This window comes from Gorilla gorilla, chromosome 1 (genome assembly GCF_029281585.2).
Source record: "Gorilla gorilla gorilla isolate KB3781 chromosome 1, NHGRI_mGorGor1-v2.1_pri, whole genome shotgun sequence".
Taxonomy (NCBI): domain Eukaryota; kingdom Metazoa; phylum Chordata; class Mammalia; order Primates; family Hominidae; genus Gorilla; species Gorilla gorilla.
In genome coordinates this window covers 102,773,576-102,786,572 of record NC_073224.2, presented here as the reverse complement: position 1 = coordinate 102,786,572, position 12,997 = coordinate 102,773,576, and the positions used below count along the sequence as shown (strand labels likewise).

Sequence of the window (12,997 nt, the reverse complement as noted above, 5' to 3'; positions counted from 1 at the left end):
ACTGCAACCTCCGCCTCCTGGGTTCAAGCAATTCTCTGCCTCAGCCTCCTGAGTAGCTGAGATTACAGGCGCCTGCCACAATGCCCGGCTAATTTTTTGTATTTTTAGTAGAGACGGGGGTTTCACCATCTTGGCCAGGTTGGTCTTGAACTCCTGACCTCGTGATCCACCCGGCTCGGCCTCCCAAAGTGCTGGGATTGGCATGAGCCACTGTGCCCAGCCGGGTTTTTAATTTTTAAAGCTGTGGGAATGTGAAGAGAAGCTGGAGCTTTATGAGGAAAGGACTATAATTCATCCATTTCATGCAGAGTGCTCAATATTTATGGTTAAATAATCAATTACTTATCAGGAACACAATCTATATTGTGTTTTCACACTGTAAGAGAGCTGCGATACAGTAAGTGAAGCCCGCGTTTGAATCATAGCTTTATCATTTCATAGCCTCATGTAACTTTTCTGAGTCTCAGGTTTCTTATCAGTTAACAGTTAGATGGGGATAATAATGCCTACCTCATAGGGCTTTTGTGGTAGTTAAAAGAGATAATATACATACAATGACCAATATAGTATATAGTAGATGTTTAATGTCTAAAATTTTTTTTCGTGTTAAGACTAACTTATCTCTGAGGTCTTTTCTCAATTTTTTAATTCTTGTAGCAAAGCTTAATTTTTTTTAAAAAGAAACAGATTGTTGCTTTGTTTTCCAGGCTGCAGTGCAGCAGTTCAATCGCAGCACACTGCAGCCTCGAACTCCTAGGTTCGTGTGATCCTCCACCTCAGCCTCCCAAGCAGCTAGGACTGCAGACATGTGCCACCAAGCCTGGCTATTTTTTTTTCTTTCATTTTTTGTAGAGATAGGGGTCTCATTATGTTGCTCAGGCTGGTCTCAAACTCTTAGCCTCAAGTGATTCTCCTGCCTCAGCCTTCCAAAGTGCTGGGCTTACAGGCGTGAGTCACCCAGCCCAGCCAATTTTGATAGCAATCATTCTACACTCTTCCGATACCAACTCTTTTGCCAAAGCTGCTAGGAAGACAATCATATAAATTTAGGCTGATCTGTTTTTGTTTTTTTTGTTTTTGTTTTTTTTTGAGATGGAGTCTCGCTGTCGCCCAGGTTGGAGTGCAGTGGCGTGATCTTGGCTCACTGCAGGCTCCGCCCCCCGGGGTTCACGGCATTCTCCTGCCTCAGCCTCCCGAGTAGCTGGGACTACAGACGCCCGCCACCTCGCCCGGCTAATTTTTTGTATTTTTAGTAGAGAAGGGGTTTCACCGTGTTAGCCAGGATGGTCTCGATCTCCTGACCTCGTGATCCGCCCGCCTCAGCCTCCCAAAGTGCTGGGATTACAGGCGTGAGCCACCGCGCCCGGCCAGGCTGATCTGTTTTATAACAAGAGCTCTAAAGTTCATTTTAATTTTATGGCTTATAACCATGTCAAGACTGGCCTCTTATAGGTTCATTTCTGACTCCCAGAGAGTTTCTTCTTCTTCTTCTCCTTTTTTTTTTTTTCTGGTTCATGTTCTCTCATGATACAGAAGTTTCTAATTCTTTTCTTTTTCTTTTTTTCTTTAATGGCATGATAAGAAAATTTCTAGTTTTTTAAAAAAGGAACTCTGCTTTTTAAGGCCAGGGTATGACTTTTATTTATTTGGTTTTTTTTAGTAAGTCCATGAACTCACCTGGACCCCAGTTATGGTTGTTTGGTTGACTCCAAAAGGTTCTATAGAAGTGACTTCCAATACAGCAGTACCTGCAATGGAACCAGCTTTCAGGAGCCCTTCACCATCCTCCTCAATGACGGATGAATTAGGGAAACACTTGAGAACACGAGAACTCAGGAAGGCAGCTCCTTCCCTAGGGAACAAGGAAAGGAAGTGGCATCTTTTGGGGGTCCTGTCTGACCAGAGAGAAAAGAGTAAAAATTTCCAGGATTACTGTTAGGGGATGTACTCGAGAAAACTGCTTGCCATTCTCCACGTGTGTAATTATTTGTTCCTCAGGTAAAAGTCTGCCTTTGGATTATGCTTATTTCTTTAAAATCAAATCTTATTACATATTTATAATTAAAAAATTATTTAGGCCGGGTGTGGTGGCTCATGTCTGTAATCCCAGCACTTTGGGCGGCCAAGGTGGGAGGATCACCTGAGGTCAGGAGTTCAAGACCAGCTTGGCCAACATGGTGAAACCCCGTCTTTACTAAAAATACAAAAAAAAAAAAATTTTTTTAGCTGGACATGATGGCGGGTGCCTGTAATCCCAGCTTCTCGGGAGGCTGAGGCAGGAGAATGGCTTGAACCTGGGAGGGTGAGGTTGCAGTGAGCCGAGATGACACCATTTGCACTGCAGCCTGGGGGACAAGAGCAAAACTCCGTTTCAAAAAAATAATTATTCAGCCAAAACAATTGAAAGCAGGTATTCAGGTAAATACTTGCAAATGAATATTCATAGCAGCACTATTCACAATAGCCAAAAGGTGAAAACAACCCAAATTTCTTTTCTTTTTTGAGACAGAGTTTCGCTCTTGTTGCCCAGGCTGGAGTTCAATGGCGTGATCTCGGCTCACTGCAGCCTCCGCCTCCCGGGTTCAAGTGATTCCCCTGCCTCAGCCTCCTGAGTAGCTGGGATTACAGGCATGTGCAACCACCCCTGGCTAATTTAGTATTTTTAGTAGAGTTGGGGTTTCTCCATGTTGATCAGGCTGGTCTCGAACTCCCAACCTCAGGTGATCCACCTGCATTGGCCTCCCAGAGGCCTGGGATTATAGGCATGAGCCACTGTGCCCAGCCCCAAATTTCTATTAGGAGATGAAATTATAAACTAAATGTGGTATTTCCATATAATGGAATACTATTCAGTCATAAAAAGGAAGAAGTACTGATACATGCTACAACATGGATGAACCTCAGAAACATTATGCTAACTTAAAGAAGCCAACACAAGGCTGGGTGTGGTGGCTCACACCTGTAATCCCAGCACTTTGGGAGGCCGAGCTGGGCGGATCGCACGAGGTCAGGAGTTCAAGACCAGCCTGGACAACATAGTGAAACCCCATCTCTACTAAAAATACGAAAATTAGCCAGGTGTGGTGGCAGGCACCTGTAATCCCAGCTACTCAGGAGGCTGAGGCAGGAGAATTGCCTGAACCTGGGAGGTGGAGGCTGCAGTGAGCTGAGATTGTGCCACTGTGCACTGGCCTGGGCAACAGAGCGAGACTGTCTCAAAAAAAAAAAAAAAAAAAAAAAAAGAAGCCAACACAAAACGTTGCATACTGTATGATTCCATTTATATGAAATACATTCAGGATAGCTAATACCGTACACAGAAAGCAGATTAGTGATTGCCAGGGGCTGCGAGGAGGAAAGAAAGAAGAGTGACTGCTTCACAGGTATGGGATCTCCTTTGGTGGTGATAAAAATATTTGGAACTAGATAGAGATGCTGAATACACAATATTGTGAATGTACTAAATGCCACTGAATTTTACACTTTACAATAGTTTTACATTATGGGAATTTCACCTCACACAAAAAATTATTTGGGAAAAACCTCCTAGAAGGCAAAAGTGTTCTTTCTATGTCAATGTTTTACTGAAAATACTTAAGCTTAGATCCTGGCACTTCCTTATTCTCCCTTTTCCTTACCTGTTGGTATGGAGTTTGAGCTGAGAATTTATAGGCATCAGAATCTGCTCTGGTTGGCACTCTGGATAGAAGAGTTGGAGTTTTTCAAACACCTATAATGAGAAAATGTTTTCCTCATTTTTGGCAAAGACAAATTATGACTTTTACTTACATATAGACTTCAGTATAATCCCCAAGAGATTACATGCAAATAAATGACAACTACGAATCAACAATCTGCCTAACTTCTAATTAGTCTAAAATCGTCCACAATACTCCTCTCCAAAATGAACCAGGCACTCAAAACGTAACTAGATATTCTGGAAGATATAACCTAATGTTAGCCCTGTTTCTGACTCTGAGGGACTCAGCATGTAGCAAAGTTTACACTTACCACATATTCCATATTGCTTAGATATTAGGTATAAAAATACTTTGAAATTTCTAATTTTGGCTCGGGTAAAATGACATGAAGTTTGGGGAAAAGAACTTATAATATTAAATTAGCATGAAACAACATCCAGGTCTTCCACCTTCTAGTAAAGTGCTCTTTCCTCTACTTCACATGGAATCAGAGAACCAAAGCCAAAATAAAGGAAAAAATAAAACAGGAAAAGAAAAAAAAAGTCTCAAAATCAGAGGCAGTGAAACTTACTCAACCCATATAAGTGATAATTTGTTTTTTGAATTCTAAAAACAACAGAGCCATTTAGCTTTTAGCCCAAGAATATCTGTAGAAACTATTCATACTCTTACACCTTATCAAAAGTTAGAATTATGTTTTATCCTAACAGTGAATATATTTAAATGGACTTATATTGGCTGGACGCGGTGGCTCATACCTGTAATCCCAGCACTTTGGGAGACCAAGACTGGCAGATTACCTGAGGTTAGGAGTTTGAGACCAGCCTGGTCAACATAATGAAACTCCATCTCCACTAAAAATACAAAAAGTAGCCGGGCATGGTGGCGCATGCCTGTAATCTCAGGTACTCAGGAGGCTGAGGCAGGAGAATCACTTGTACTTGGGAGGTGGAGGTTGCAGTGAGTCGAGATCATGCTACTGCACTCCAGCCTAAGCAACAGAGTGAAACTCTGTCTCAAAATAAATAAATAATTAAATAAAAATTGTTAATGGACTTATAATATCTATGTCAGGTGGAGTGGATCAGAAATGAATCCCTCTCTAGTTACTATGGTGTTCATATCCTCTGTTCCTGATATGGGGAGTTGAAGGGAGTGTGTGTGCTACAGTTTCTTTTCTTTTTTTTCCAGACTACTTACCTGCAAGTACTAATAGTTTCTAATGTCAATAGTATATAAAAGCGGCTGGGCGTGGTGGCTCACGTCTGTAATCCTAGCACTTTGGGAGGCCAAGGCGGGTGGATCACTTGAGGTTAGGAGTTTGAGACCAGCCTGGACAACGTGGCAAAACCCCGTCTCTACTAAAAATACAAAAATTAGCCGGGCATGGTGGTGCACGCCTGTAATCCCAGCTACTCGGGAGGCTGAGGCAGGGAGAATTACCTGAACCCTGCAGTGAGTGGAGATTGTGCCACTGCACTCTAGCCTGGGCGACAGAGTGAGACTCTGTCTCAAAAACAAAAAACAAGCCGGGCATGGTGGCTCACACCTGTAATCCCAGCACTTTGGGAGGCTGAGGCGGGCGGATCATGAGGTCAGGAGATCGAGACCATCCTGGCTAACACAGTGAAACCCTGTCTCTACTAAAAATACAAAAAATTAGCCGGGCATGGTGGCAGGCACCTGTAGTCCCAGCTACTTGAGAGAATGAGGCAGGAGAATGGTGTGAACCTGGGAGAAGGAGCTTGCAGTGAGCCAAGATCACACCACTGCACTCCAGCCTGGGCAACAGAGCAAGACTGTCTCAAAAAAAAAAAAAAACACAAAAAAACAAAAAACAGGCCAGGCACAGTGGCTCACGCCTGTAATCCCAGCACTTTGGGAGGCCGAGGCAGGAGGATCACTTGAGGTCAGGAGTTTGAGACCAGCCTGACCAACATGGAGAAACCCCGTCTCTACTAAAATTAACAAAATTAGCTGGGCTTGGTGGTACATGCTACTCGGGAGGCTGAGGCAGGAGAATTACTTGAACCCGGGAGATGGAGGTTGTGGTGAGCCGAGATTGTGCCATTGCACTCCAGCCTGGGCAACAAGAGCGAAACTCCATCTCAAACAAAACAAAACAAAACAAAAACAAAAAACAAAACTATATACAAGCAATTAGCAGGAATGATAAAGATCTAGGAAGTACAAACCTGTTCCAGGAATCGCTCTAACAATTATCTGTCTCTATCCAGACTAAGCTCTTTGTTGATGGTAAGAGAATATAACTTTCTTATCCTTAATATACGAAAATAAGATTTAGATTTGGAAGCTTACCAGGATCTGTACTTCATCAGAGAGTTCCAACAAATTCCCCTCAAACTGCCCAGAGGAAATGTTCATGCAGTGAACAGTGACCTTGATACTGGTCCTGCCTGCTGCTTTTGTATGGACAACCATGGCAAAGTTATGCTCTACTGGGAGCTGTAGAAAAACCTAGACAGTGAAGGGATAGATTAAGAAATATTCATCAATAAACATGGTGTCCTTCCTTTTTTTTTCCACTTTTTTAATATTAAATTTTTTTAAAATTAAAAATAAAAAGTCAGGAAAGGGTGGGAGGGGGGCGAGGGATAGAAGACTACAAATAGGGAGCAGTGTATACTGCTTGGGTGATGGGTGCACCAAAATCTCACAAATCACCACTAAAGGGCTTACTCATGTAACCAAATACCACCTGTATCCCAATAACTTATGGAAAAATTTAAATTAAAATTTAAAATTCACTCAGCCTGGAGTGCAGTGGAACAATCTCAGCTCACTGCAGCCTCGACCTCCCGGGCTCCAGTGATCCTCCCACCTCAGTCTCCCTAGTAGCTGGGACTACAGGGACACACCACCACACTCAGCTAATTTTTGTATTTTTTGTAGACATGGGGTTTTGCCATGTTGCTCAGGCTGGTCTTCAACTCCTGGCCTCAAGCGATCTGCCCACCTCAGCCTCCCAAAGTGCTGGGATTACAGTTAATTTTTTGTTTTTATTTTTAATCTTTGTGGCTACATTGTAGGTATACATATTTATGGGGTACATGAGATACTTTGATACAGGCATAGAACCTGTAATAATCACATCAGGGTAAATGGGGTATGCATCACCTCAAGCACACTTTAAGTTGAAACCTTTTTTGGTTTTTTTTTGAGACAGGGTCTTGTCCTGTTGCCAAGGCTGGAGTGCAGTGGTGAAATCATGGCTTCCTGTGGCCTCGACCTCCTGGGCTCAAGCAATCCTCCCACCTCAGCCTCTCAAGTAGCCGGGACCACAAGCATGTGCCACCATGTGCCAATTAGCCCAGCTAATTAAAAAAAATTCTTTTTTCTAAAAACAGGGTCTCCCTACGTTGCCCAGGCTGGTCTCAAACTCCTGGGCTCAAGTGATCCTCCTGCCTCAGTCTCCTAAAGTGTTGCAATTACAGGAGTGAGCCACTGTGCCCAGCTGCATTTATCCTTTCTGTGTTACAGACACAATTATACTCTTTTAGTTATTTTAGTTTATTTTGAGATGGAGTCTTGTTCTGTTGACCAGTTTGGAGTGCAATGGCATGATTTCAGCTCACTGCAACCTCCGCCTCCCGGGTTCAAGCAATTCTCCCTGTCTCAGCCCCCCAAATAGCTGGGATTACAGGCCCCTGCCACTATGCCCGACTAATTTTTGTATTTTTAGTAGAGACAGGGTTTCACCATGTTGGCTAGGCTGGTCTCGAACTCCTGACCTCAGATGATCCACCCACCTTGGCCTCCCAAAGTGCTGGAATTACAGGTGTGAGCCATTGCACCTGGCCTAGTTATTTTAAAATATACAATAAGTTATTGTTGACTGTATTCACCCTGTTGTGCTATCATATACTAGATCTTATTCATTTAATCATTTAATCTAACTATATTTTTGTACTAATTAAGCATCCCCACTTCCCTCCCACCCACCCACTACGCTTTCCAGCCTCCAGTAACCATCATTCTACTCTGTCTCCATGAGTTCAATTGTTTTCATTTTTAGCTCCCACAAATAAGTGAGAACATGCGAAGTTTGTCTATCTATACTTGGCTTATTTCACTTAACATAGTGTCTCCAATTCCATCATCCATGTTGTTGCACATGACAGGATCACATTCCTTTTTTTTTTTTTTTTTTAGACAGGGTTTCGTTCTGTTGCCCAGGTTGAGTGAGTATAGTGGCACAATCGTGGCTCATTGCCACCTCAGTCACCAGGGCTCAAGTGTTTCTCCTGCCTCAGCCTCTCAAGTAGCAGGGACTACAGGCATGCACCACTGCGCCTGGTTAAATTTTTTAAAATTTATTTTTTTGTAGAGACCGAGTCTCACTATGTTGCCTAGGTTGGCCGCAAACTCCTGGGCTCAAGCCCTCCTCCCACCTTGGCCTTCCAAAGTGCTGGGATTACAGGTGTGAGTTATGGCGCCCAGCCATCTCATTCCTTTTTTATGGCTAAGTTGTACTCCATTGTGTATATACACCTCATTTTCTTTATCCATTCATCTGTTGATGGACACAAGTTGCTTCCAAATCTTGGCCATTGTGAATAGTGCTGCAATAAATATGAGAGAGCAGATACCTCCTTGATATAATGATTTCCTTTCTTTTGGGTATATGTCTAGCAGTGGGATTGTTGGGATCATATGGTAGTTTTATATTTAGTTTTTTGAAAACCTCCAAACTATGCTCCATAGTGATTGTACTAATTTACATTCCCATCAACAATATATGAGGGTTCCCTTTTCTCTACATCCTTGCCAGGATTCATTGTTGCCTGTCTTTCAGATATAAGCCATTTTAACTGGGGTGAGATATCTCACTGTAGTTTTGATTTGCATTTCTCTGATGATCAATGATGTTGAGCACCTTTTCATATACCTGTTTGCCATTTGTATGTCTTTTTTTTTTTTTGGCGGGGGTGGAACACAGTCTCCCTCTGTCACCCAGGCTGGAGTGCAGTGGTGTGATCTTGGCTCACTGCAACCTCTGCCTCCCAGGTTCAAATGACTCTCCTGCTTCAGCCTCCTGAGACATACAGGCCAGGTGTGGTGGCTCATGCCTGTAATCCCAGCACTTTGGGAGGCCGAGGCAGGTGGATCACCTGGTTAGGAGTTCGAGACCAGCCTAGCCAACATGGCAAAATCCCGTCTCTACAAAAAAATACAAAAATTAGCCAGGTGTGGTGGCATGTGCCTGTAGTCCCAGCTACTCCAGAGGCTGGGACAGGAGAATGGTGTGAACCTGGGAGGTGGAGCTTGCAGTGAGGCGAGATCACACCACTGCACTCCAGATTGCACCACTGCACTCCAGCCTGGGCGACAGAGCAAGACTACATCTCAAAGGAAAGAAAGAAGAAAAGAAAAGAAAAAAGAAAAGAAAGAAAGAAAGAAAGAGAAAGAAAGAAAAAGAAGGAAGGAAGGAAGGGAAGGGAAGGAAGGAAATATCTATTCTGATCTTTTGCCCATTTTAAAATCTGATTGTTATATTTTTTTCCTGTTGAGTTGTTTGAGCTGCTTATATAATAGATGTTAATCCTTTGTTAGATGGATAGTTTGCAAGTATTTTCTCCCATTCTGTGGGTTGTCTCTTCACTTGGCTGATTGTTTCTTTTGCTGTGCAGAAGCTTTTTAATTTTATATGATCCCATTTGTCAATTTTTGTTTTGGTTGCCCATGTTTGTGGGGTATTACTCAAGAAATCTTTGCCCAGTCCAGTGTTCTGGAGAGTCTCCCCAATGTTTTCTTGTAATATTTTCATACTTTGAGGTCTCAGATTTAAGTCTTTAATACATTTTGATTTGATTTTTGCATATGGCGAGAGATGGGGTGTAGTTTCATTCTTTTGCATGTGGATATCCAGTTTTCCCAGCACCACTGACTGAAGAGACTGTTTTTTCCCCAATGTATATTCTTGGCACCTTTGTTAAAAGTGAGTTTCCTGCAGGTGTATGAATTTGTTTCTGGGTTCTCTATTCTGTTCCATTGGTCTATATGTTTGTTTTTATGCAAGTGTCATGCTGTTTTGGTTACTATAGCTCTGTCGTATAATTTGAAGTCAGGTAATATGAGTCTTCCAGTTTTATTCTTTTTGCTGAGGACGGCTTTGACTATTCTGTGTCTTTTGTGGTTCCATATAAATTTTAGAATTATTTTTTCTATTTCTGTGAAGATAGGGACTGCACTGAATCTGTAGATTACTCTGGGTAGTATGGGTATTTTAACAATATTGATTCTTCCAATCCATGAACATGGGATATCTTTCCATTTTTTGTGTGTCTTCTTCATTTATTTTATTTATTTATTTTTTTGAGATGGTGTCTAGCTCTGTCCCCCATGCTGGAATTCAATGGCATGATCTCAGCTCCCTGCAACCTCTGCCTCCTGGGTTCAAGCAATTTTCATGCCTGGCCATGAATAATCTTTTTAATGTGTTGTTAAATTCGGTTTGCTAGTATTTTGATGAGGGTTTTTGCATCAATGTTCATCAGAGATCTTAGCCTTTAGTTTTCTTTTTTTGATAGGTCTTTGCCTGTTTTTGTTATCAGGGTAATACTGGCCTCATAGAATGAGTTTAGTTGTATTCTCTCCTCCTCTATTTTTCAGAATAGTTTGAGTAGGATTGGTATTAGTTCTTCTTTAAATGTTTGGTAAAATACAGCAATGAGACCATTAGGTCCTGGGCTTTGCCTTGGTGGGAGACTTTTTTCTTTTTTTGAGATGGAGTCTCACTCTGTCACCCAGGCTGGAGTGCAGTGGCATGATCTCAGCTCACTGCAACCTCTGCCTCCTGGTTCAAGTGATTCTCCTGCTTCAGCCTCCCGAGTAGCTGGAATTAGAGGTGCCCACCACCATGCCCAGCTAATTTTTGTATTTTTAGTAGAGATGGGGTTTCTTCATGTTGGCCAGGCTGGTCTGGAACTCCTGACCTCAAGTGATCCACCTGCCTTGGCCTCCCAAAGTGCTGGGATTACAGGAGTGAGCCACTGTGCCCAGCCTGCTTTGCTGGGAGACTTTTCATCATGGCGTTGATCTCATTACTTGTTATTGGTCTGTTCAGGTTTTGGATTTCTTCATGGTTAAATCTTGGTAGATTGTATGTATCTAGGAATTTATCCATTTCTTCTAGGTTTTCCAATTTATTGGCTCATAGCAGCCTTAATGATCCTTTGAATTTCTGTGGTATTGGTTGTAATGTCTCTCTCTCTCTTTTTTTTTTTTTTTTTTTTTGAGATGGAATCTTGCTCTGTTGCCCAGGCTGGAGTGCAGTGGCACAATCTTGACTCATTGCAACCTCTGCCTCCCAGGTTCAAGTGATTCTCCTGCCTCAGCCTCCTGAGTAGCTAGGATTACAGGTGTGTACCACCATGCCTGGCTAATTTTTGTATTTTTAGTAGAGACGGGGTTTCACCATGTTGGTCAGGCTGGTCTCAAACTCCTGACCTTGTGATCTACCCGCCTCGGCCTCCCAAAGTGCTGGGATTACAGGCGTGAGCCACCACGCCTGGCCAATGTCTCTTTTTCCACCGCTGATTTTATTTATTTTGGTCTTCTCTTTTTCTTAGTCTGTCTAAAGGTTTGTCAATTTTGTTTATCTTTTAAAAAAATGACTTTTTGTTTTGTTGATCTTTTGTATTCTTTTTCATTTCAATTTCATTTATTTGTTCTGATATTTATTATTTCTTTTCCTCTACTAATTCTGGGTATGGTTTGCTCTTGCTTTTCTCATTCTTTAAGATGCTTCATTAGGCTTTTTATTTTAATTTTTTCTACTTTTTTTTTTTTTTTTGAGATGGAGTTTCACTCTTGCTGCCCAGGCTGGAGTGCAATGGCACGATCTTGGATCACTGCAACCTCCACCTCCCGGGTTCAAGCGATTCTCCTGCCTCAGCCTCCCGAGTGTCTGGGATTACAGGCACTTGCCACCACGCCCAGATAATTTTTTGTATTTTTAGTGGAGACGGGGTTTCACCATGTTGGCCACACTGGTCTCTAACTCCTGACTTCAAGTGATCTGCCCACCTGGGCCTCCTAAAGTGCTGGGATTACAGGTGACCGGCCTCTACTTTTTTTTGATGTAGGCACTCATTGCTATCAACTTTTTTCTTCCTTTTTTTTTGGGGGGGGGATGGAGTCTTACTTTGTCACCCAGGCTGGAGTGCAGTGGCATGATCTCAGCTCATTGCAACCTCCGCCTTTCAAGTTCAAGCAATTCTCCTGCCTCAGCCTCCCAAGTAGCTGAGATTACAGGTACCTGCCACCGCGCCTGGCTAATTTTTTGTATTTTTAGTAGAGACGGGGTTTCACCATCTTGGCCAGGCTGGTCTTGAACTCCTGACCTCGTGATCCACCGGCCTCGGCCTCCCAAAGTGCTGGGATTACAGGCGTGAGCCACCGCGCCTGGCCTGTAAACTTTTTTCTTAGTACTGCTTTCACTGTATCTCATAGGTTTTATTGTGTTTCCATTTTCATTTGTTTCAAGAAATTTAAATTCTTAATTTATTCATTGACCCGCTGGTCATTCAGGAGCATATTGTTTAATTACCCTGTGTTTGTATAGTTTCCAAAATTCCTCGTTACTAATTTCTAGTTTTATTCCATTGTGGTCAGAAAAAATACTTGATATAATTTCAGTGTTTTTAATTAATTAAAAAATTTATTTATTTAATGTATAGGACAGTTGGAACATGTGTGTGTGTGTGTGTATGTGTATAACTTTTTTTTTTTTTTTTTTTTGGAGTTTCACTCTTGTTGCCCAGGCTGCAGTGCAATGGTGCGATCTTGGCTCACTGCAACCTCTGCTTCCTGGATTCAAGCAAGTCTCCTACCTCAGCCTCCTGAGTAGCTGGGATTACAGGTGCCCAGCTAATTTTTGTATTTTTAGTAGACATGGGGTTTCACCATGTTGGCCAAGCTGGTCTCAAACTCCTGACCTCAAGTGATCCACCCGCCTTGGCCTCCCAAAGTGCTGGGATTACAGGCATGAGCCACCGTGCCCAGCCAGAACATATATATTTTTAAGAGACAGGGTCTCGCTTTGTTGCTCAGGCTGGAGTGCAGGGGCGCCATTATAGCTCACTGCTGGCTTGAATTTTTTGGACTTTTTTTTCTTTTGAGACAGGGTCTCACTCTGTCATCTAGGCTAGAGTGCAGTGGTGCGATCTTGGCTCACTGCAACACCCTCTGCCTCCTGGGGTCAAGACATCCTCCCACCTCAGCCTCCTGAGTAGCTTGGACTACAGGTGCATGCCACCACACCCAGCTAATTT

At 42.7% G+C, this 12,997-nt stretch overlaps 1 protein-coding gene across 5 annotated transcripts in view; it reads right to left on the bottom strand.

Moving 5' to 3' along the window:
* Window positions 1-12,997, bottom strand: part of NUP210L (nucleoporin 210 like) — a 166,148-nt gene that overhangs the window by 33,630 nt on the left and 119,521 nt on the right. For 4 of the 5 annotated variants that reach the window (XM_055360127.2, XM_055360113.2, XM_031010422.3 and 1 more), the window contains 3 exons: window positions 6,021-6,179; window positions 3,639-3,730; window positions 1,678-1,852 (listed from right to left, as the gene is read on the bottom strand). In XM_055360127.2, the coding sequence (XP_055216102.1) occupies window positions 1,678-1,852; window positions 3,639-3,730; window positions 6,021-6,179 (426 nt within the window). The remainder of the gene's footprint in view (window positions 1-1,677; window positions 1,853-3,638; window positions 3,731-6,020; window positions 6,180-12,997) is intronic. The other variant, XM_055360119.2, reaches the window with a different exon arrangement.